Source organism: Tiliqua scincoides, chromosome 7, assembly GCF_035046505.1.
Source record: "Tiliqua scincoides isolate rTilSci1 chromosome 7, rTilSci1.hap2, whole genome shotgun sequence".
Classification (NCBI taxonomy): Eukaryota; Metazoa; Chordata; class Lepidosauria; order Squamata; family Scincidae; genus Tiliqua; species Tiliqua scincoides.
The window spans coordinates 72367614-72393455 of NC_089827.1; the positions used below are offsets into that span (position 1 = coordinate 72367614).

A 25842-nucleotide genomic window follows, 5' to 3' on the forward strand; every position below is an offset into this window, starting at 1 on the left:
TGGAAAGCACATGATAGAGCTGCCTTGCTGAAGCTAAGCAGGTCTAGGTCACTGTCTGAATGGGTGATTGCCTATGAACATAATGTAAGCTGCATTTTTCATGATGGAAGAAAGGTGGGATATAGAAGCAAATGTTTTTCAACTGCTCTATCATATGACTATGCAGTTTCTGAAATGGAGTGTGTTCCCTGTTTTCAGTTGAAGAAAATACACCCTTTTCACTTGGGATAGAATTGTTTGGACCAAGTGATGAGTCAACAAGTCAGCAATTTAAAGAAAACTAGAGCTAAGGAACTCCTTACATTATTACAGTCTCAGGTCTATATAGCTGTACAGGAACATGTACAAATGTACACCTTTGAGGGAATTGTGGTCTTGGTTTTGCTGTATCACTCTACTTTTCACAGGCCTTTTAGTGAATTAGCAAACTGCATCAAATTTAGTGCCAGGATGGTTGGATTTTGAGATGAAGAAAATGTGTAACTCATTATGAGTGTCTCATTCGTGGTTTGTTAGTAGAATAGTGTTAAGCTAAGCAAGAATAGGACATATATCAGTGGTTCCCAAACTTTTTATCACCAGGATCCATGTTCTTAAATGACACTCTATCAGGACCCACCTGGGTTGACCAGACCTTAAAAAAAGGAGTTCTAGAAAGAAATATTTTTATTTATAAGTAATAACCAGAAAAAGATCCTCCAACATTTGTTTCTCTATATTTACATATGCTTGCAAACTGCAGTAGCTGAGCTCTTTGCAAGGTCATTATAAGCTACAGTACTAATTTTTGAATAAGGACCTGAAGCAATTAGTTATCTGATTTCTTATTTTCCATCACCCTGTTGTGACCCACCAGTGGATCCCAACCCACAGATTGGGAACCACTGATACATGTTGTTGTCTTGCTCCTTCTCAAGAGATACATTAAAGATGTACCCCAAACCAGTGCAGACCAAACACTTCATTTTTTTATGGGTCCATTAAGTGTTTGGGCCTACCACTCAAGTGAACAGTCTCTGGGGCTTGCATTTGGGAACTGGCATGCGTTCACCCCCTCTGAACAAAGCTTGTCTGTGAGGACCCACAGCTCATTTTGACATTCTCTTCCTACCAACTGTGGGTTATATTCTGTGGAACGCATAGAAACAAGCTGGCTTTTTGTGCTGTTCTACATGTGGTTGTGCAAATGTATATGGAAGAAATTGCATAAGTGAGGTACTAATGGTTTTTTGTGTGACATATTGTGCAAGCCAAGTTTGGGATTTCTGGTTATAAGAACCTTGTGCTACCACTTCAGTGTGCACAAGCCCTCTTATGCAAGTGGAAGGATGACTTGGGATACAGCTGTATTACTATTATTTTCCTAAAATTTGTGAGTGAAATGTCTTTCTACGTAAACTGTTTGATGCCAAGTGCATTTGGAATTTCACAGGCTTACACAATTGTGTATGTTTATAACTAGTGTTGAGCTACTACTGCATAGTGACTAAGACCACTTGTGATTTGGAATGTCCCTCCCTAACCTCCTCTCTGCTGTGAATTCTATTGGTGGTGTGCCTTGGTCTTTTGCTTGCAGTATGGTGGTAGTATTGGCCTACCTTACAGGGCTGTTGTAAGAATTTCTGAATTAATGGGTGCAAGCACTTTGAACACTGGAAGGGCTATACAGGTTGAGTCTCATTATTTGTGGGGGTTCTGTTCCAAGGACTCACGTGGATGGTGGATGGCAAAAAACAAGCAAATCAATTTAAAAAACAAAGTCTCTTTGCTGTTGTGATTTAAAAACAGCCTTGTTGACCTTTCAAAATGCACACAGAGGCAATCAGTCTCTCTCCAGGCGCTTACGCTTTGCTAGGAGGCAGCAGTCCATCCCTTCACCAGGAGCCCTAGCAAGGAGGAAAGAATGGGTGATAACATAGGCCTACAAAATTGAGGGTCAGAAAAGTTTTTCCAAACTTAATGATGGTTTGATATGAATTTGGGGTACTGATTCCAAAAATGGCGTCCGTTTTGCCCGATCACCTCTAGTTTTGGAGACAAGGCATAGCCTCTTTAGTGAATGGTTCAAGCAGCTTCCTCATGAGGAAGCCATGGTGTAGGCTTCCTCATGAGGAAGCTGCTTGAACCATTCACTAAAGAGGCTATGCCTTGTCTCCAAAACTAGAATCAGCACCCCAAATATAACTAGGAATTGGTGTAACGTTTAAGGAAGCAAAATGTGTGTTGACCTGTTTAATCACTGCCATTTAATCTTCTTGCTCACGGGGAAGGGAGGAGTGAGAGAATGATTGGTGGATTTTCAGACTGCTGCCCTCTCTTGCATTAAGGAGGCTATTATTAAACAACTTTTTCCTTTAATTTAAAGGGTACTTCTCATCAGCATTGCGATAGAAAAATCTGTGGATTCTCCCCTTGAAAAATATAATAATTAGGATAATTAGGTTATACCTGTAATCCCTTGCATGACTGTCTCCCTACAACAGTAAAAAGTAGTTTTTAAGACTGATTTTAAAGGGATGTGTTTTCCCCTTCCCCAGGGATCAGCACATTCCTTCTCATTGGCAGTGGCCTTCCGTGTTGAGTCAAATCTGTGTATAACAAGTTTGGATTTGTATAAATGTTAAAGTGGCAGTGGTGACTGATAGGCTTAGAAACAGCAATTATTACAGGCATATTGTCCTTCTTTTATGTAGTAAATATCTAGAACAGTGGTTCTTAAACTTTTAGTACCAGGATTCACTTTAAGAATGAGAATCTGTCAGGACCCACTGGAAGTGATGTCATGACTGGAAGTGACATCATCAAGCAGGAACATTTTTAACAATCCTAGGCTACAACGTACCCAGGAGTAAGTCCCATTTACTATCATTGTTAAAAGCATATACATAATAGACTGTTAAAAGTACAGATCTGTAACATTTCCCCAAATGCAATCACATACCAGTCTAATATATTAAAAATAAAATATTGAAATGAATGGGTACCCACCTGAAATTGGTTCGCAACCTGTCTAGTAGGTCCCGACCCACAGTTTGAGAACACACTGGTCTAGAACATTTTGTAAACTTTTTACAATGCAGTACTTTAATGAAGTGCATCTTAAATTAAGTGGTTGTACTTTTGGTTTTGTTTGGAACATAAAAACTCATTTTAAAAAAACAAACTGTTATAAAGAGCGAATATACTATAACACTTCAAAAACAACCTCTGTATAGAGTCCTGGTCTAAATGTTTTCCAAGTGAGTGCATACAGAGGGACTTGCTTGTGTTCAGTTGAATGTATGCTTAGAACCTGTGTGTGCAGCTTTATGTGTTTAGGTCTCTCTGACTAGAACCAGTTCCATGTGGGCATTCAATTAAACATTAATAGATTGGGGAAGCTTGCTACTGTGATCCTGCTCCCCTCCTTTTATTTATAATTCCCTAAATTGCATGTATTTTGAGAATGGGGCTTATGGTATTGACTTATTGTGGTATCAATGGAGGTGAAAAGCACTTTCAGAAAAATACATCTTGAATAAAACTTGGCCAAAGTGACCCATCTGAATCTAATCTGTTATTCTTGGCAACTCAGAGGTCTTGCTTGGGCCAGAAGAACTGAAACTTGAGTCATCGACAAGTGTGTGGGTGGAGCTATGAAACATTGCAGTTAGAGATGCAAGTCTTTAGCTGAGAGGCAGCATGGCTGCTTTTATAAAAGTGCTTCAGCTTTAATTTCATGCGCTGAAAGGAATCGTTTCAGCATTAATTGTTCCTGCTCTGATTCTGTCAGTTGACCAATCGTTGGAATATTAGTTCTGCTGTTGTAAAACATTTTGCTATTCTTGCAATATAAATTGGTTTGTGGTTTTTGGATTTCCATTCTGTGAATTGAGCACATCTCTGAAGGCAAGTATACCTCTAAAGATGTTGGTTTTCATAGAAGAGGGCTTGGCAATTTGTGCTGTTAGGCAGTTGTAGCTATAGCTTGACAGCTAGAAGGAGCCTGTTTTGTTTCTAGACAAATGCATTCTATGAGGAGGAGCACATGTTGCACAGTCATGTAGGTACTGTGGCATTATTTACAGGTTTCTTTAGCTAGCTTGTTGATTTATATAGTTTACTGTCTAGTAGTGGGACTGAAACTGTCATGCAATCCAGCATGGAATAGCTTTTGTAGATTTTATTTTTGGTGGTGGGTTGGGGGAGTCCTCTCAACCCAAACACATCAGACTAGTTCTGCCACTTCGGCAAAAGGATTATTTTTGCTGCTTATACATGCAGTATCTGTTTCAGGACTCTTGTGTTGGCAGGTCAGCTTATTGCAAGACTGTGTTCTGGCTTGCTTTGATTACAGCTTGTTCTTATTTGAGACCATTTTTCATTGGTGTGACCCTTTCCATGTAACTATACTTTAAATCTATAAATCTGTAACTGTACTTTAAATCTACACTTTAAATCTTTAAATCTTTTGTGACCCTTTCCATGTAACTATACTTTAAATCTATACTAAAAACCCAACTTTTACATGAGTGTTCATTCTGTGACAGAATACAGAGTTATTCTCAATTGTGTCCTGGAAGTTTCAATTATAGGTTCATATGAGTTTATAATTCAACGCACGCTTGAGTAAGAAATAGGAACTAATAGTAAAGAACCAAGTATGGAGTTTTGCCAACAAAAATGCGCTGTAGAGTGCTGTTTCCTCTGAACAACACAATAATTGAAATCTGTCACTGCTGAGTACACAGTGAAAAGGGTTGTAGAGAATCCTAAAATTTGAGCAAGAATGCATTATAGAAACAAATTAGAAACTCAGGCTGCAACCTGATCCTCACTTTCCTGGGAGTAAGCACCGTTGGCTACTATGGGGCTTACTTCTGAGTAGCCATGCATAGGGTTGGGCATGAAGGAGGTTGTTGCCTGCCTGCATGCTGATTGTCCAACCAGAGAAGCCCAGAGGAGCCAGGAGGTGGGAGCTGCGGAGTGAGTGAGAAGAGGGAGCCGGAAGCAGGCGAGTGAGTCTGCTGAGGCCCCCAACCTAAGGTTTCAGGGTCCCTGAAAATTCCTTTTCCTTGCCAGTTTGCCTGCAATTCCCCAAAGCGACCCTCCCTGCACTTTGGGGCTTTTAGAGGAGGGGTGCTGGGCCACAATCCTATCTACACTTTCCTGGGAGTAAGTCCCATTGACTATAATGGGGCTTTCTTCTGAGCAGGCATGCATAGGATTGTGCTCTGGAGGTGCTATCCCATCCACACTTACCTGGGAGTAAGTCCCATTGACTATAATGGGGCTTTCTTCTGAGCAGGCATGCATAGGATTGTGCTCTGGGGGTGCTATCCCATCCACGCTTACCTGGGAGTAAGCCCCATTGACTATAATGGGATTTACTTCTGAGCAGGCATGCATAGGTTTGGGCTTTTGGTTGCACTCTTTTTTCTCTAATACACAAGCAGGCAATTGGCATTTCTCTCCTCTTCTCCCCCACCCCCCTTGCCCAGGAATATCCCCCCCCCCAAAAAATCTCACAATCACAGTTAGCAACTCCCTTACTGTCCCTCCCCTCACTTGTCCACACCTTCCAAAGATACAGAATCACTGCCTCACATTCTCTCTCTCTCTCTCTCTCCCCCAGCCCCAGTTTAATCCTGCACTTGTTTCAGTCATGTCTCCTCACTGCCCTTCACCCACTGTGTGATCAGCCTGCCCTGTCTTTGCCAACACTTTCTGGCACTTTTGATAAGAATTTGAACATAGGATTTTTCCTCCTTTTCAGAAACCGCATATACTTCCCTCTCCATGCTTCTTGTCAATTTTTTTGTCATGTAATGATTTAATAGTATTTATTTTATTAATTCAAGATTAACTGTAATGTAGAGATTTAATGTAAGTAAAAAACTGGTAGTGTGCCTTGACAATTTTAGTGCCTTGTCAGTGTGCCGCAGGCTGAAAGATTGAAAATGGCTGATTTAGAGAATAGATTGGAATGGCTAGCTTGATGGTGAAAAAAGAATATGTGTAGATGTTACTACATGCTCTACAGATTTTGCTCCTCTTGAAAAAAAATTCTAAGTGTAGAGAACAGCGTTTCTTCCTTGATTTAGTTTTGATTGAGCCTTGGTTGTCATGGATCTTAAACTGGTATATGGGATATATGAGTTCAAACTCTAGATATAGGCTCACATGCTGCTCCATACAAATCTATTTCTTGCACATAGAAAAGTCACAGCTAGAACTAATCTGTGCAGCATCTAGTTTTCTATGTGTAAGATCCCCCCCCCCATAGCATTCCCTAATGAAAGTCCACACCGGCAGCCTTAAGTGAAATAGCCTGTACATACTTTACCACTTTGATGACAACTGGGTCAGGGTATGAAGGTCTGTTGCCTTCTCAAGTCAATACAACAAATCGCTAGCTAGAGACTGTAATCTTCAGTAACCATTTTGATACCTAGTACCAGTAGCATATGGAAAGAAGACAATAGAACATATTGCCAATTGTAGCACTGTCAAAAAGGAGCAATCTTCTGCTATAGAATATAAATTCAAATTATGTAATCAAATAATATTTTCTCCCCTAATATATCTTGTAGATAGCTAAATTCGAAACAGTCAATGTTAGAGAACCCACTATTTCATGTCAATCCACTTATTCTTAATGTTGAGTTGCTGTAACTGGCTGACACAGATTTAGGACATGACTTTTCAATGTTTCTTGTGCCTTTATGTTATATTTAATAAACCTGTGTTTCCCAAGATAAAGGGAGATTGGTGTGTGAGGTTCTTAACCCCTTCCCGTGTCTGCCAGTTTTCTCTTGCAAATCATCAGCAAGGCTATTGTCTTTTCAATGGGGCTTATTTCACAGTTTTGGAGCCTGATTTGGAGGGGGGGGGGAATTGATTCTAAAAACTGCTTTGAGCGAATTTGTAAAGTAAATTTAATAGATAGGGGATGACTAAGCACCCCACCCTTGATTTTTTTTTTCTGCCCAATGTCCCCACCCCCACACATTACCAGGAAATCTTGTAACATACAGCTCTGCTCCTGGATCCCTAGGCTTGAGCAGATTGTATGTGCGAATTACAGGATGCAGCTTTATAACAAGTTGCTAATCTTGAGTCCCTTCGGGGAGAAAGGTGGGGTAAAAATAAAGTTGTTGTTGTTGTTATTGTTGTTGTTGTTGTTATTATTATTATTATTATTATTATTATTATTATTATTATTATTATTATTATTATTATTATACTTCTAAATATAATTAAATTTTCTTATTATTCAAACTGCCAGAATATGGCAGAAGAGTCTTTGTGGGACAAAGGCTACAACAGATTCTGTGCATGGGAAGTGAGGTTTATCACAGGTCCCAGTCTCCATTTTTCTGGCTGCTGTTCGTGTTCCCAATCTTGCCCAGATGGCATGCATACAAAATGAGAAATGGAGAGGGAGAGCAAAACAGGAGCCAGAGCACAAGGTTTTGCTGGGTGACTTTGGCACATTCTGCTTCCTCTTTGCTTTCCTAGCCAGGGGGTGGGGGAGTAAGAGGGAGGGAGGCCAAAATTGAATCCTTCCTTGTAACCTGATGGGTTTTTTCATGAGGTCAGGAAAGGGGACCATAGGCTGCTTGTGTTCTGTATGGCTTCAGAGCACTTGTCTGTTTTTCCATGACTATATAGACAGAGAATAATAACACAGGCCTACAAAACTGAGGGTCAGAAAAGTTTTTTTTCTAAACTTTATGGTGGTTTGATATGAATTTGGGGTGCCGATTCCAAAAATGGCATCTGTTTTGTCCTATCACTTCTAGTTTGGGAGATATAGTGTAGTCTCATTAGTTCAAGCAGCTTCCTCATGTTGTAGGCTTCCTCATGAGGAAGCTGCTTGAACCATTCACTAAAGAGGTTATGCTGTGTCTCCAAAACTAGTCATGATAATTATAAGTTCTTACAGTATGGCTGAAATTATTATTATCATTATCATTATCTGAAAGTTGCCAGGTATATACTAGAAGGTCTTAATGGCAAGGTTATCTACAGAATGAGTGGATCAAACTCATTATCAGTCTTGTTGGAATCAATGCAATTAAATAGAAATCCAAGAACTTGAGCTTGGTTGTGGGTCAGCTAATTAGAATAAATTTTTCTCACATCAACTATCTATGCCAGATAAGCTCTTTGCTGGTGTTTAGCATGTCAATTCAGATGAAATGATGACTTCTTTGTAAAAAGTTGTCTTTGGTCCCAAAGTGAAATGCTAAGAATCAGCAAGTAATGCACAGTCAAGAGTAAAAACTAAGCAGGAAGGAGTTTTTTCAGTTCTCCAGACTTTCTGTACAAAATTAGAAGCTTGGCATGGAAAATGAGATAGTAAGGGTGCAATCCTAACCCCTTATGTCAGTGCTTTTTGGCACTGACATAAGGGCAGTGCAGTTCTGAGGTAAGGGAACAAACATTCCCTTACTTTGACAAGGCCTCCGTGAGTGACACCCAACTGCAGGATGCAGCACACGTCCCATTGGCACTGCTATGCCAGTGCTGGAAAGCACTGACATAAGGGGTTAGGATTGTGCCCTAATTTATACAATGAGGTGGTCAAGCAGTCAAATGCTTGTAGAAGTTCAGAGTTGCTTTCTAAAAGCAAATCTATTTTGTACCCATGAATGTGTTAGTTTCTAGGTTCAAAGGACAACTTGTTTTGGATGGCTATTTAGTATTAAGCAAGCAGAAGCTTGCATTTAGCTATGCTGCTTGTTTCCTGCATATTGAAAACATGCCATACTGGTTCCCCCCCCCCCCCACCCACAGAAAATGCTCTTTCCTAAAGTATTAGCTCATTAAAAGAAAGCTGTTTTAAAAGCTTGCAATTTCTTGGCACTAATTTAATGCTAAAAGTTATGCTTTTCTAACAGGATGCATGACTTTGGCAAACATCTAACAGTTGGCATTCCTGATTAAACTGATTTTGAGATAGTGACGCTGCACTCTTAATGTGCATGATTAAGACGTCAGTAATACTGCATTCAGAAGCCAAATGCATTTCTTCACATGAGGTCTTTATCTGACTTTAAAATCCATGGCAATTACTATTGCCAAATGTTACCTAATCACGACCCCACAATAAGTGTTGCAAATATAGAAACTCACTTCTCAGTGGAAATCAGCATTTTAAAAAATTAGAAGTGTGCCATGTTGGATTTTTTGTTATTCTGTGTGTATTTAAAATGGGGCTTGAATGTTTAGGCAGTTGAAGAATCATTTTAACAGCGCTCCTTGTCTGAGATACTTTGTCATTACATTTGTTTGGTGCCTGCAAAATAGTGAGGTCTAACAGCTGGTCTTGGAGCACACAGAATGAAATTGAATTGCCAGTGATGGAGGAAAGTCAGTAACTTGATTTGAATTTATGAACAACTGTTGGCTTTACTGCCAATTTCTACCACCTTGGGTAGACTGCCTCACTCCATGTGTGCACATAGCACTTGTTGTGTCTGTCTCCTCTCTTGTATGTGGCTAACTAATCTGAAAGAGGGGAAAGGCTCTCTGCAACGTTCTTATTCCAACCAGCCTTTCGAATGATAATCACTATACAGAACATCTAACTTATGAAGGAAGAGGGTCTGCTGCGGCGTAGGTTTTCTTCATGTGCTGGGGTTTCACTTCTTCCACGAGCAGACGGTCGAAAACTTATCCGGAATGCTTCATTTGGAGGATACAATGAACTTTCACCAGTCTTTCGAGGTTTGTTTCATTATCTTTTTCTGTGCTACATGTTGTCACAAATGTTGTTGTAAAAGCTTTTGAAAAAGCTACCTTTAAAACACACCACCATCAATTGAGACTTTCTTCTGAATAAGTTGGATTAATGTTGCGCACTCTCAAATGGAAAGCAGTCATCTGAAAATAGCCTGTTGTTGGAGTTGTTCCCTGGTATCTTCCTTTGCATAAATGTGTCCAGCCCATTGTAGATTGAGAGAATGATACTCAATGATTAGAAAGGTACTTGACAGTGTAGTGTGTCATGTCTCCAATTAAACAGTTTTTGTCATGTCTCCAGTTAACCAGTTTTTCCAGCACACTTGGCCATGCAGCAAAACGTTTTTAAGCAAATGGAACATAATTGCTACGTAAATATGTGCAGGTGCTGCTGTAATCTGGAATTTATCTTCAGGATTTTTCCAGCCCTTTGAATGTATAAAGCCAATGTTTAAACATGGAATCATGAGGCTTTATTAATTCAGTATTAATCCTTGCAGTCCAAAGTCATTGTACATTAAAGAATGCTTGTAATATGTTTCACTTATATGGGTTCTAGTGAACTTAATCAGTCTTGAATGAAAAATGAAGGATAAGGTGAAGGTTACTGCTTGTGTAGAAACTTTTCAGTAAACCAATTTTAGTTGGCACTATTTTACATAAAAATGTACCTATTGGGGCGCAATCCTAACCGGCAGTCATGCTGGCATAGGAGCCCCAGGAGGGCCGCAAATGTGCCGTAAAGCATGTTTGCGTCTCCGTGGGAGGAAGCTGCATTGGTGCATCCAGATGCACCGATGCATTGAGGCTGGCAGAAGCCTCCGCGGCAGCTTCCTCCCTGCCATTTGTGCCAGCATACCGGCACCGAAACAAGTGGCAAAGGTAGGCGGGAGGGGGGTGTTTCTGGGTGGGGGGCGGGCGATGGGCGGCCTCGGGGCAGACACATGGGGAGCCAGGGGCGGGGCTGGGACCCAGCGGTTATGTCGGATCCCAACCCCCGTCCCTGGGGAGAATGGAGTAGCTTCAAGCTGCTCAGCTCTCCTCGGACTTGCGCCACCTCCAGAGGTGGCACAGGTCTGAGGAAACCCATTGGGGCCAGCAGCCCTTACCCAGGGGCAAGGGGAAGAATTTCCCCTTGCCTCTGGCTGAGCTGCTGCTGGCCAGTAACCCGCATTGGATGCAGCGCAAGCCTCCTGGCTTGCCTGTTCCAGCACGGGTTTGGATTGCGCCCTTAGTAACCTACTTTTTGAGATGTCTGTGGTTTGATCACAAATATGCTGTCAACTTCTTGGAAATTTGAAGGATGATCTATCTACTGTGTTTTTGGCTTCATTCATAGTCCTAGTTACTGTAAAGTTCTGAGTTCAAATGTAACAGGGACGACTCTAGGCTAGAGGGCTGGCCTACCTGGACCAGGCATCCATGACCTTAGAAGGGTCCTGGTTGATTCTCCCCTTCCTCACTGGCTGCTGTGTGAGTTGTGAGAGCCTATAGAAAACTGAAAAGTTATGCAATGACTATAGATTGTCTTAACTTTATGAACCTTAACCAAGAGAACCTAGACCAGGGATGACAAACTTGTTTCATACAGAGGACTGAAGTTAGCTTTCATGGTGCCTGCTGAAGGCAGGAAGTAGCACATTCCCTGGAAGTAGATGTGATGGGGAGAAGGAGGAAGTGACTGCATCCACACTTCCTCCTCTCCTAACCAATTGAGCCAGTCTCTTCCTGCCTTGGTCCAATTGCCAGTCTAGCTTCCAGCATGGCATATCTAGACATGATTGCTGAAGGAATTACTAATTAGAGTGTGTTTTTTTCTGCAAACATTATAGCCCAACTGAAAATACTTCCTAGCTTTGGAATCTAAAGGGGTTACAAAAGTTCCTGTAGCTGTGCTGGCAAAGCTGTGATCAGGAGACTCAAATGCAAATAGTCAAAGGAACAGTGCATTTTTTTGATCATTTATGTTGTTTGTACTTGGAAAACAATGTGCATATTTGCTCTTCGCGTAATTGCCGTATTAGGAGAATATTGTATGTAGGCACTTGCTACTTCAACTACGAACTAGAGAAGTTGCTTGGGCTTAAGTAAGGTACAGGTGATGTGTTATGGAGGGACTAGTGGTTCTGCTAATTTAAGTTGTCCCTCTGGTAACAAAGAAAAAAATGCGTGGTGTGAACTAACTGTATTAGCATTTACCAATCTGAGGCTTTGACTGAATGAGCACAGCTTTACTAACAGCTGAACCTAAACTAGTGCTGAAAGTTTAGTGATCCTGATTTCAGCATGTAATTTGATCAGGAAAACACAAGTCAGTGAATTCAGGGAAGTTGTTACAGTTCATGAGTGCTTTTCTTTGTTCTCCAATGTGTTATCTCAATGAAACAGCATATTCTTTTTTGTTAGAAAATGTAGGAACCTCTTCTGGATGAGAGCTTTCTATCGCATCTTGACTATGATTCAGGAAAAGACATGTCTTTGTGAAGGGAAGATCATGCATTCATCCAAGTCCTTGCTGCTTCTTTGTACTGTAGTAATTCACTATACTGGGGAGACAAGTCCCATTTTGAAAGAACTGTGGCCTACTTTTTTGGCTTGGACACTGATCGAGATTGAAACAGCAAGCAAAACTTTAGCTGCATATAATTCTTTCCTGTATACACCTCTTGGCCTTTATCACGTGAAGAAGCACTGAAATATGGTTGCAGGTGTTGGCCCTGGAATGTGGTAATATCAGCTGTATTCACTAGACCAGGGGTGCCCTCTCAATGCGGCCCTCAGGGAGCCCCCAGTCTCCAATGAGCCTCTGGCCCTCCTGAGATTTGTTGGAGCCCACTCTGGCCTGACGCAACTGATCTCAGCGTGAGGGCGACTGACCTCTCATGTGAGCTATGGGATGACGGTTACTTCCACTGCTTGCTGTTTCATGTCTGTGATGCAGCAGCGGCAGCAAAGGAAAGGCCAGCCTTGCTTTGTGCAAGGCCTTTTATAGGCCTTGAGCTATCACAAGACCTTCATTCATTCATTCATATAAGTTCATCTTTAATATATTCATTTATGTAAACTTATGTAAATTTATTCAAATTTAAAATGTAATTTAATTCTTTTTTCCCCCGGCCCCTGAGACAGGGTCAGAGAGCTAATGTGGCCCTCCTGCCTAAAACTTTGGACACCCCTGCACTAGATATATCAAAGGATGAGAGTCCATGAAGGGGAGGGGACAGAAGCGTAGCCATTCAACTTTCCCCACCATTTCCATGAATTTGTGCAAAGGCCAAAAACCCAGTGTGCATACCAGTTGTATGTATATAGGCTTTCTCTGCACAGTTGGGAATCCTGAACTTTACAAGGGTCCTAGTTTGCATACAGAGCCTAAATGTAAACAACTGTACATGCATAGGCTCTATTCAGACCAGCCTGTGGAGGTGGATCAAACAGGCATGCCCAACATGTCTCACAAAACTGTTGGTACCTCATTGTGGTGGAATTTCTTCCACATTTCCTTGCAGCAGTGTGAAATGCTAACTACTTTCTGTGTGTGCTCCTTACGATGCATACTCTGTTTGGTGAGCAAATAACATTTGTACCCCACTCTTCAGTGTAATTAGAACTTAACGAAGTTGCTTTCCAAGTAAGTGTGCTTAGTATGTTTAGGATCTCTTTTCTTGTGGCACATGGAATATGTTGAATTTTTTGTAACAAACGGAATTTTTCTTTAAGGTTTCGACAAAGGAAAGGATGATACATCACAAGGAAAAGATGATTCCCAGTCAATGTCGAAAAGCAAGGTAATTAGTGTTTTGTACAGTATGTACTATAATTGACTTGAAATATTTTAGAGTCCACTATTGTCTAATACTACTAGGCTGTGGAACTTTTCTGAATCCTGATCTTAACACTTTTTCATCCATGACCAAACTACCTTTCTTGAAACAATGATAGTAACCTTGAGTGATAAGGCCAGGATTCAGACATAGCTGGAAACCATAGTTTTTACCCAGTGAGACTTGGAGAGACACAGTGAGACTCAGACTGTGTGCATGCTCTCTCAGAGAGTGGAAGCGCCTGCTTTCACCAAGAAAAACCCCAGAGTTATGTGTTGCAAATGAAAACCGAACTGTGATTATTTATCTGAACTATAATATTTGCGTTACAGCTAAATATCCAACCATGGTTTGATCCTGGTTTATATCCTGGTTGGTTTGAACTCTATTAAATAATAAACCGATTCCTCAAGCTCATATGTTTTTTTCCCCCATTGTGTTTGGGTTTAGAATTGGCATTACAACCTAGGAAGGGGTGTTTAAACCCATTCTTCCTATGCTGTATCAGTTGGATCAGTCACTTGCTAAGTACATAAGATACAAGATGTACGATAAGTGCTGAAGTGCAAAAAAAAACTATGATAGTTTCTTCCAAATGTGGTTGGTGCATACCACTGCAGTGAAATCACAAGCTAAGATTAAATAGGCAATTGAAAGGATAAGAGAAATGCAGTTCATTTTCTTGTATGAAAAATGTACTGTGTACCTTTCATGCATTGATTTCGTGATCATTGTAGCCAGAATGTACAATGCTAAACATTTATAGAATAGCTTCCGTCAACATCATACCAGAATGGGAAAGCAAACTATGGATTGTATCCTAATGGTTCAGTCCTATAAATATATACTTGGAAGTGCATCCTTCTGTGTTAATGGTGCTTTCTTTCAGGAAAATGTGCTTAGGTTTGCAGCCTAAGCTGAATGTGTTATGACAAAGTCCTATTGACAGACTTCTTTAGGATAGGTGCATTGATATGTGAATGTTGATGCTGAAATTCAAAAGTGTTGAAAAACTTCAGTGGGTAAGAATGTCTTGAAGAAACATTAGCCTTAAATTGGCCCAGACATGTTTGGTTCCTAGATACCTTGTTAGTGAGGAAGTCCTGCCAATTAAACTTGTGTTTTGCTGCACAGGGGGAAACATACCATGTAATGCACCCAAGCTTTATTTTTAGCCAGTAGCAGATGCTTGCTGAGGAGTTCCTAGTGAGTTAGCTTGTTTTGCAGTGTCAGCCTGTGGTAACTGGTAAACTGTTACAACAGTTCTTCACTTTTAGAGAGTTCACCTGCTCTTCTCATCCAGTTTTTTTCCACCTATTGGGCAGGATAAATAAAAACCATGTGATGCCACCAGCATGCTGCCTAGTGCAAGTTAAGATTCAGACTCAGTAAAGAATTGTGTTAGCTGATGTAGCATTCAAGTGTTTAAGTGAGTGACTATATGGACCTTTAGGAGTATGCTGTCCCTGAAGGAAATGCAAGCTGTGGTTTTGTGCCTGAGTAGCACCAGCACAGTACATTCAGGGAGCAGATCTAACAGTCTGGACGAATCCTATATTAACCTTTGATGGGGCAGGGGGTAAGTGCATTAGTAGGATTTTGCAAGAAAAGAGCTATTTATGTTCGCATGTGTAAAGCTCAGTTGTTTCATCTCGTTTAGACTTGGTCCTGCAAAGTGGGTTATATGAAGTATCTGGAAAATGGGCCAGAACTGAAGAAGAGAGCGACTAAGATGATTACAGGGCTGGGGCACCTTCCTTACGAGGAAAGGCTACGGCATTTGGGCCTCTTCAGCCTAGAAAAGAGGCACCTGAGGGGGGACATGATTGAGACATACAAAATTATGTAGGGGATGGACAGAGTGGATAGGGAGATGCTCTTTACACTCTCACATAACACCAGAACCAGGGGACATCCACTAAAATTGAGTGTTGGGAGAGTTAGAACAGACAAAAGAAAATATTTCTTTACTCAGCGTGTGGTTGGCCTGTGGAACTCTTTGCCACAGGATGTGGTGATGGCGACTGGCCTGGACGCCTTTAAAAGGGGATTGGACAAGTTGCTGGAGGAAAAATCCATTATGGGGTACAAGCCATGATGTGTATGCACAATCTCCTGATTTTAGAAATGGGTTATGTCAGAATGCCAGATGCAAGGGAGGGCACCAGGATGCAGGTCTCTTGTTATCTGGTGTGCTCCCTGGGGCATTTGGTGGGAAGCTGGACTAGATGGGCCTATGGCCTGATCCAGTGGGGCTGTTCTTACTTTTAGAATTCACCTAAAGGTTTTTGCAGTCATTGGGTGATCAAATCATGCAACATAAAATTTTAAATAGAGTTATAATTTGAAAAGAATTAAGCATTGGCCTCTGCATTTTACTGAATTGGAATTGGTAACTAGTAGAAACCCTTGTTCATTGGTGGTTGGCAACCTTCAGTCTCGAAAGACTATGGTATAAGCCTACAGCACCCAGTATTCCCAGGCGGTCTCCCATCCAAGTACTAACCAGGCCTGACCCTGCTTAGCTTCCAAGATCAGACGAGATCGGGCATGTGCAGGGTAACAGTTCATTATTTTCTTGTATATTTTCAGTCGGAATCTAAACTTTATAATGGCTCTGAGAAGGACATTGCTGCCACCAACAACTCCTCCTCCTCCTCCTCAACCACCAAGCTTACAAAGAAGGAGTCTCTTAAGGTGAGTTACTTTCTAAAAACATTACATACAAGATCTTGCCTTATAACTTTATAGTAGTACATCTTCCACTGAAAGCTTGGAAGCTAACTCTGAATAGATTAGAGCTTTAAAGATGCTGCAAGATGTGCCGTTGCTGATATTGCCAAGGTGGTCATAATTAGATGCATTGCATTTTCACTATACTGTGTATGATTGTGATACTCAAATTCTAGAGTATGTTGAATGCACAAAATGAACTAGGCAAGTGAACTTGCAACAAAACAGTACAACTCCTAATAATGTTTCTGTTGAAGGTGCCAACCAACCTGAAACATGAACCCTGTAGTACAGTTTAGTTTTACCAAGAGGGAGTTCAGGCATGGACTGTCTTTTTCTTGACCCCTTTCCCTACTGTGCTGTGTAGCATTAGTGGGTCAGGTTTGGGGCTGGCCCCCACTTCTGAACTTGAGCATTTATTGATTATATCATTGGGGAGAGGATGTTTAAACAGCTGGGAAGAGAAAATGTAGAGAAACATCTTGGTGTAGTGCAGGTAGGAGAGTTATAAACCTTGCAGCATGCATTTCCTCCCAAACTACAATTTTCCCCATTTCACGCTACATTGTAAGTTAAGTTCTTGAGGCTGATTGTCCCTCTATCCTCCATTTCCCTGGTTCTTTCCCCACCCTTCTACAATTCTCATTGTGTCTTAACTGCTCTCTACCCTTAACATTCCATCAGGTCCTGTAAGCTCTCAGGTCTGTTTGGGTGGAAGATCTAAACTACATTTCTTTTAATTACAAGCTTTGTCATATATAAGTTGATCCTTGAGTATGTAGAAACCACTGCCTTAGGTTAAAATGGATCCACTTTGCTTCCAGATTGATAGGCTCTCAACCACTGAGTTACTCTTGGAGGGAACAAGAGAGACCTGCAATAAAATGTTGCATTTTCTCAAACCTAATGCCCAGTTGACTCAGATCTCTCCCTGTTCCTATTCATGTTTCCGCAATGTTCCATGTCCACTGAGCATGCTCAGTAAACATCAAGCAGTATTTTTCTTTTAATTTCACAAACTGTTTTTATTTCTGCATATCTTAGAGTCTCTTGGGTGTGTAGAAATACCACCTTGTCTGTAGTTGGCCCAATTTCACAAACAAACTGATAGGCACTCAGCCTGGGTATATTAGTAACTATTTGTCGTCTTAGAGTTGTCACTGAGGTAATAAATCTGTAGATGAACCATTCTGTCTTCGGATGAAGGAGCATTCATGCATATGCCCTGCATCTCCTATCTGAAGAGGTACACCTCAAACACAAATTTATGAACTCACTGAAACCTGGGCCCCACAGGAAGAGTAGTCTACAAGTTCTTCTTGCTGAAAGTATTATGACTGCTAGTTTCTGCTAGAAATCTTAAAGTAAATATGTTCAGAGTGTCTCTTCACGCTGAATGGAAAATGAGTGAAGTCTGCAGGAATGCTACTGGGTTATAATCAGGGACCATTTTTTTGAAAGGGTTATAGAACTTTTTTTGAAGGGGTTATAGAAGGGGTTATAGATGAGAGATTTTGTCACTTTAACTGCTGAATCATATGTGAGATTGTGAATTACAGTTTAAAATTTTAAAGTGACTGAAACCTACTAATGATAAATAGGAAATATATTACTTATCTTCACTTGTAAACTGCTTTGAACGTTTTTGTTGAAAAGTGGTATATAATATTAAAAGCAGCATTAAAACTATTCCATAAAAAGCTATAAAGTATAAACTATAAAGTATAAAAAACTATTCCAGTTAGATGTGCAAAGAGGATAGTGCTACACATGTGCTATATGTGTATCTGGTGTAGGACTGTGCAGACATTCTTGGAAAACATGATGCCACAATGATCTAAGTTGATGTAATGAAAGTATACTTTTACTTCAACCACCCTCTACGTTCTTGTCTTAATCGAGTTGAACCCTCTATATCCCATTACATCAAATCAGAATGGAGTATAACAAAAAGACCATTCTTATGCTAGGCAAACAGCCATTCTAAAACTGCTCCTTTTTCTTTTATTGACTGAGCTAGGCATCTCTTAGTTCTGTTTGATTTTTGATCTTTGCTTTGTGCAAACTGGCAATGTTCTTGATTCATAATAATGTCCTTCCACACACTTACATTTCCTAGCTCATTTGTTCTTACGTTCTTTTCAGGTTCAAAAGAAGAATTACAGGGAAGAGAAGAAAAGAGCCACAAAAGAATTACTTAGCACAATTACAGACCCATCCGTTATTGTTATGGCTGACTGGCTGAAGGTCAGAACCTGTGTGTAACATGAGTGAGAGTTGTAGCTGCAGTCTGCTGTTTATCTGCCAGAATAGAAAAGCATTAAAATCCTACTTGGCTGCTGATTAATGTTTTCCACTAGCAGAGAATCTAGTAATTGAATCCCAGAGGCTCAGTACTTGAAGTGCAATGAACCAAGGGAGTACCTAGCTGCTGCTTTACTAAGGTTGCCATGGCTACATATAACTGCAGTGACTAATGAGCATGGTGATCACTACGTATCAAGAGTGTATTATGAGAGAATCCATTAGTAAAAGGTGATCATTGTATTCTAATTTTAACACGGGTTCCTTGCTGCAGACTTCTCCCCCCCTTCATGTGTAATGATATGGAACTGAGAGCTTTGAATAAGTGTGAATAGCTCCAACCAGAAGATCTTGTGAAAGTATCACAGGTGTCAAATCATCTACACTTCTTGTGCATTAGCAATGAATTAAATAGCTTAACTGATTTGTAAAATATTTAACCTGGGCTGCTGCTGTTTTGAACCCCCCCCCCCCCATTTTCCTATGTAAGTTAGGATCTAAGGGATGGTTAACATGTCACAATTTTTGATAGGTGATGTTTCTATTCTGTGACTTCTTCCAAGAAAGTCAGCAGCATTTACTTTTCACAACAAGCCTGGCGGTTAAGTTAGACTTGGTGATTTCCCCAATGCCACCAAGTGCACTTTATTGTTGAGTAAGGCTCTGAATCTGTTTCATATTCAGAACAACTCAAGAACCAGTACACCACACTGATTTTCTCAGCTGAAGCTCTTTGCAAATGGCGGGTGTCTTCCAAGAGTCTACATGTGTCTGCAACATAATTGCCTGGCACGCAAACTTGCAAATTTGGTTTTAGAGTAAAACTGTCTGTATATTACATGTGATAGTCTTCAGTCACTCAAGTAGAGATGATCAAGTGACAATATGCAGGTAGTAAGATATGTTTTGGTGTTCGATAATCCTAGGAGAGTTGGATGTTATACATGTAATGAGAAATACAGGTTCTCCCCCCCTTATCCGCAGGGGATGGGTTCCCACTGCTACTGCAGATACCATAAACTGTGAATTGCAGCAAAACCTACACGAAGCAGTTCACAATCCCCCCCCCCCATTGCAGAAATAACTTATCCCGTCTCTGCAGCCCTCCTGTCACTTTTTTATGTCTGGCTGTTTCTGTGCTGTGTGAAAATGCTAACAGGAAGTAGGTTGGAGGGCTGAAAACTTGACGCTTACCATAGAGTTCATAGAACTTAGCATTGTGTTTCTTTCAGTCCTCTAACCCACTTCCTGTTAGCATTTGCAGATAGCCCAGAAACTGCCAGACACAGAAGACATCAACAGGACTGCAAACAGACTAGATAAGTCACTTGCACTGGGGGGGGGGGGAGGAAGTAATGTGAGCCACGTATAAGTGAAATTATGGATATGGAATCTGTAGATACAGGTGGATGTCTGTATAGTAGGACTTGTTTTCCCTACTTGGGAGGGGGAGGGCTGAAAGTTAAAAATCATAAATTAAAAACCCTTTCTTTTTCCTATCAAGATTCGTGGTACACTGAAAAGCTGGACCAAACTTTGGTGTGTGTTGAAACCAGGAGTGCTGCTTATTTACAAAACTCCTAAAAATGGCCAGTGGGTGGGAACAGTTCTTCTGAACGCTTGTGAACTCATTGAGCGGCCTTCAAAGAAGGATGGGTTTTGTTTCAAACTTTTCCATCCTTTGGAGCAGTCCATCTGGGCTGTTAAGGTAAGTGAGTATGTATTCTTAATGTAAGTGGCACTGCCTGGAATGTTACACTGTGGCATATGAAACCTCTCTGCATGGTTAAAAATTGATGATCTCAAAGTAACTTCAGTTGTCATAGGCTGACTGGCTGACATCTTTGCTAAACTGGACTGAATCTTTGACATCCCAGAATATGCTTGTTCAGTTGTCCTTGGAACTTGAGCTTGCCTGTTCCATGTTTTGAGGTTGATGCAGTATGGGCACAGTGCACTATTTCTTGCCTGGATGCTGGGGGGGGGGAGCAGCTGTTGGATAGTGAGAGTAACAAGCATAGAACATTGTACATGAATGACTGACACTGCCTCAACTCTTGTCAGGTTACAGCAACTGTTAACAGGCCTTAAGTTCTTTACTGTATTTTTCTTATGTGCATTCTGTATAGTAAGGCTAGTATAGCACCTCCTATACCTCCAAAGCGTGTATGGGAAAAGAGGATTTGTCACCACATTCTCAGCAAAACTTCGTCCCGTTTCAAGGTACCAGGACTCTGTGATATCCAATAGACACTCTTCACTCCATGGAGGAAGCTGTAGTTGCAGCAGGAATGGTAGAGGGCTGTACTTTGGCAGGAGGAGGAGAAAGCAACACCATACCTTACATAACCCACACAGCAAATTTTTTGCATGAACAAAAGCCAGTGCCAACACAATCGGGAAGTGGCTGCTTTGAACAGTTGGCTGGGGAAGGCAGCAGACTAACAGGGAGTTCTTCCTGCCATCTCCCTGGCCCTCTACCTGCCCTGTTCTCTTGCTTGCTTGCTCTCCTTGGAGACTGATCAAGAGGCAGACAAGGGAAAGGCATAGCAGTGCTGAAAGGCATAGCAGTGGAGCTAGAGGAGGAGAAAGTAGGAGTCACTGTGATCCTTTTACCTAACGCTGTTGGGAGCAGAATTGTGTTAAGAATTTCATTAAGGTGATACTTAAGGATCCTCCTCACCTACCCAGTTAAGAAGGCAGTGGGGGGATGTGGTAGAAGAGTACCTTCTCTGCTGTTCAGTGCTTCTTCAAAATAGGCCTGGTGTGGAGGACCTTGGGAGTGGGTTCCCTTTTGTTCTCAGGATCAAGGAGAACTGAACTTGATTATAGGTAATTTCTGGGAAGCCTCAGCTGCACAATGAGGTCTAGAACTGTTCATTCATGAGGTCCTGTAACTTCTAGCTTCTGCTTCTGATGCTGAATTGCCAGTGTCCAGCAGGACAAGGAACCTGGGACATGTGCCAATAAGCCTCAGAACTGTGAGTTTCCATGACACCACAGGAAGCAAGACCAGAATGCAGTGACCTTGTTTTCAAAAACTGAGAGGTTGTGTAGAATACTGGCTAACCCGTTTGAAAACCATTTTTCCTAGGTGACATGAAACGGTTCCCTCTAGGCCCCCCTTCTGCAGTTGGAGGATGATATCTTACTTTATGGTGTAGTTGTTCTTTCCTCAGTATTCCCCCCCCCCCCAAACTAAAAGGCCCCTGATCACTTTGGTACTCCTTCTTTGCACCTTGGTTCTTTATAGCTTTTCCCACAACATCCATTTGGAGATGGCGCAAATAGAACCACACCCAAAGTAGAGATGGCTGAGTACCATAAAGGTGTCCCCAGCACAGATGGAGCTTACCATTCCACCTGGGGCCTCTCCATTCTGCTCCACATTGCCCCCAACCTTCACAGTGGCCAGCTGCTTCCAGGGCCTGTTGCCCCAACAGGCTTTGCACCTAGATTTCTGGGCATGCATGGCTGGCTACTCTGAAGGTTAGAGGTGATCTGCAACAGAATGAAGAGACCCCCGGGTGGAATGGTAAGCTCCATTCACCTGGGGTAAGGATTGTGGCAGGCACTGGATCCAGCCCACAGGCCAGGGTTTGGCGCCCACTGCCTTATAGTATAACTTCTATCTGCAAAGCATGCATGCCTGGTCATACCAATCTTTAAAAAGGGAAAGAGGGGGGACCGGGGAAACTATAGGCCAGTCAACCTAACATCTATACCAGGTAAGATGGTGAAATGCCTCATCAAAGACAGGATCGTCAAAGAAATGCCTCATCAAACACATAGATGAACAGGCCTTGCTGAGGGAGAATCAGCATGACTTCTGTAAGGGTAAGTCTTGCCTCACAAACCTTTTAGAATTCTTTGAAAAGGTCAACAGGCATGTGGATGAGGGAGAACCCGTGGATATTATATATCTGGACTTTCAGAAGGCGTTGGACACAGCCCTCACCAAAGGCTACTGAAAAAACTCCACAGTCAGGGAATTAGAGGACAGGTCCTCTCATGGATTGAGAACTGGTTGGAGGCCAGGAAGCAGAGAGTGGGTGTCAATGGGCAATTTTCACAATGGAGAGAGGTGAAAAGCTGTGTGCCCCAAGGATCTGTCCTGGGACTGGTGCTTTTCAACCTCTCCATAAATGACCTGGAGACAGGGTTGAGCAGTGAGGTGGCTAAGTTTGCAGACAACACCAAACTTTTCCGAGTGGTAAAGACCAGCAGTGATTGTGAGGAGCTCCAGAAGGATCTCTCCAGACTGGCAGAATGGGCAGCAAAATGGCAGATGCATTTCAATGTCAGTAAGTGTAAAGTCATGCACATTGGGGCAAAAAATCAAAACTTCACATATAGGCTAATGGGTTCTGAGCTGTCTGTGACAGATCAGGAGAGAGATCTTGGGGTGGTGGTGGACAGGTGGATGAAAGTGTCGACCCAATATGCGGCAGCAGTAAAGAAGGCCAATTCTATGCTTGGGATCATTAGAAAAGGTATTGAGAACAAAACTGCTAATTTTATAATACTGTTATGCAAATCGATGGTAAGGCCACACCTGGAATATTGTGTCCAGTTCTGATCGCCACATCTCAAAAAGGACATAATGGAAATGGAAAAGGTGCAAAAAAGAGTGACTAAGATGATTACTGGGCTAGGGCACCTTCCTTATGAGGAAAGGCTACGGCGTTTGGGCCTCTTCAGCCTAGAAAAGAGATGCCTGAGGGTGTACATGATTGAGATATACAAAATTATGCACAGGAAAGATAAAGTGGATAGAGAGATGCTCTTTACATTCTCACATTACACTAGAACCAGGGGACATCCACTAAATCTGAGTGTCAGGAGGGTTAGGACAGACCAAAGAAAATACTTCTTTTCTCAGTGTGTGGTTGGTCTGTGGAACTCCTTGCTGCAGGATATGGTGACGGCATCTGGCCTGGATGCCTTTAAAAGGGGATTGGACAAGTTTCTAGAGGAAAAATTCATTATGGGTTGCAAGCCATGATGTGTATGTGCAACGTCCTGATTTTAGAAATGGGTTATGTCAGAATGCCAGATGCAAGGGAGGACACCAGGATGCAGGTCTCTTGTTATCTTGTGTGCTCCCTGAGGCATTTGGTGGGCCACTGTGAGATACAGGAAGCTGAACTAGATGGGACTGTGACCTGATCCAGTGGGGTTGTTCTTTTGTTCTGGTTTCTTAACAGTGGTCAGTGCACCATTAGGAAGGGGTTTATAGAAACTAGTAGAAGCATCTCTTGTCAGCAGTCTTCTCAGAGAAAGAGATAAGAGAACAAAAGGAAGAGATAAGTGTGCAACTTTTCACCTGCATCTACCCTTCCATATGACTTTGGCTGTATGCAGCTTGAAATTGGTGCATTTCAAGTGCCATTTTCTAGCTCTTCAAACAGTAGCTTATATGCTGACTCTTGTAGTTCTACTTCTCAAGAGGTGTTGCAGACAAGTATACAGATAGCAAAGGGAAGCATTGGCAGTCCTATCAGCTGGTTGTTCTGTTTAACTGCATTCTTACTATTAACTTTCTTAATTTTTTCACTGCCAACATGAATAAATCATGTTCCCAGTACCACCAAAATATTGAACCTCTGCAGATAATGGTTTTTTTTTTTTAAAAAAAGAGCAGATGTAGTTCTTTCTGAAAGAAAACAAATTGAAAATTTAACCCCAAAGATCTTTATTTTTTATTGAGTTTAGAAATGGGGACTATAAATTTAAAACTGGTCTGAAGAAAAAATTCGAGTAAATGATTACACTTTTCCGAGTGAGTTGTCTTTTCTTGCTGGCTGGCAGAGAATCTGCCTTTTTAAAATCCTAGATAATTCATGAAAAGATTGAAGCTTCCTTAAACACTCTTGCACCTATTACCTTTTATTTTCAGGGTCCTAAAGGCGAAGCTGTTGGCTCTATAACACAGCCATTACCTGGCAGTTATTTGATCATTCGAGCAGCTTCGGAATCAGATGGTAAATAGCATTCTTGGTCTTTTCAAAACTATTTCCCATTCATTAATGGTTGCTGAAACCTACACCATTGATGACTGGAGCATCTGAGCTGAATATCATGTACATAATGTAAGCATTGTTTTGTATTTTGTTAAATGCTGGGTTATGATTTAAATCAGTAGTTCCCAAACTTTAGCATCAGGACCCACCTAAAAAAAAGTTTCACTTGACCAACTGCTCAAGCCTCTGCAGCTATCATGGTGATTGGGCAGCAGTGCTTCCCCCAAGCAGCAGGTTGTTTAACCCTTGATGCACATAGCCTAATCTGCTTTCTCAACCCACTAGAAATTGGGTTGTGACCCACTAATGGGCCACTGACCCACAGTTTGGGTAAGCAGCGGGTTTTAAAAAAGAAGCTTAGAAAATTACTTTAAGAGCAGGGGTCCACAGATGTTGGCTTGGCTTAGTAGCCAATCATTTTTTGTGGTCTCTACCAACTGCATCTTCCCCTTTCCTAATACAGAAGGCTTGCTCTCATCATGTTCAGAAGGCTTGACAAAGAGGGACAGACTCCTCTCGTGTATGCTGGTGTATGAAAAGTTTCTTGAAGGGACTGTTACTTGTATGTTAGCTTCTTCAAACTGGCAGTGGAATGAAACCCCTAGAGCAGTGGTTTTCAACCTTTTTCATCTCGTGGGACACTGGCAAGGCACTAAAATAATCAACGCACACCATCAGCTTTTTGACAATTGACAAGGCGCACTGTGCTGTCAATGGGGGCTCACATCCCCCAATGGTCCTATTAATAAATTACCTTCTCCCAAATTCCCGTGGCACACCTGGGGACCATTCATGGCACACCAGTGTGCCATGGCACAGTGGTTGAAAATGACTGCCCTAGAGAGTGGGTATCTTCCTGGGTATCTGTGTGTCTTCCTTACCAGAGGATTGGGCTACTCACGCTGGCAGGTAGATTTATGGGTGCCTGTTTGAGTTGCTGTTTCTGAATTTAAAGAGTTTATAAAAGTCTGGAATGATAGGATGGCACCATAAATCCACATGTAGAAGAAAGTGATTGAAATGGTTTCAGGAAATAAATAATAGCCCTATTATTTTCATGCATCTGGCTTATAGTCCAGATATTTTACCTCTCCCTAATTTTTTTTCTGTTCAAGATAGCTGCAGTGCAGTGGATTGATGTTATTTCTACTTTTGTTATAAGGAAAGTGAAACAATATTCTTGTCTTTATAAAAAGCTAATGTACTATAATTGAGTTTTCCCACACACA

General features: G+C 41.5%; 1 protein-coding gene across 1 annotated transcript in view; it reads left to right on the forward strand.

Moving 5' to 3' along the window:
* The window catches only part of LOC136657583 (oxysterol-binding protein-related protein 8-like), a 66722-nt gene that overhangs the window by 17617 nt on the left and 23263 nt on the right, over positions 1-25842 (forward strand). The window contains exons 5-9 of the mRNA XM_066634503.1: positions 13450-13517; positions 16146-16250; positions 18432-18533; positions 20095-20298; positions 24490-24574. Coding sequence (XP_066490600.1) covers positions 13450-13517; positions 16146-16250; positions 18432-18533; positions 20095-20298; positions 24490-24574 — 564 coding nt within the window. The remainder of the gene's footprint in view (positions 1-13449; positions 13518-16145; positions 16251-18431; positions 18534-20094; positions 20299-24489; positions 24575-25842) is intronic.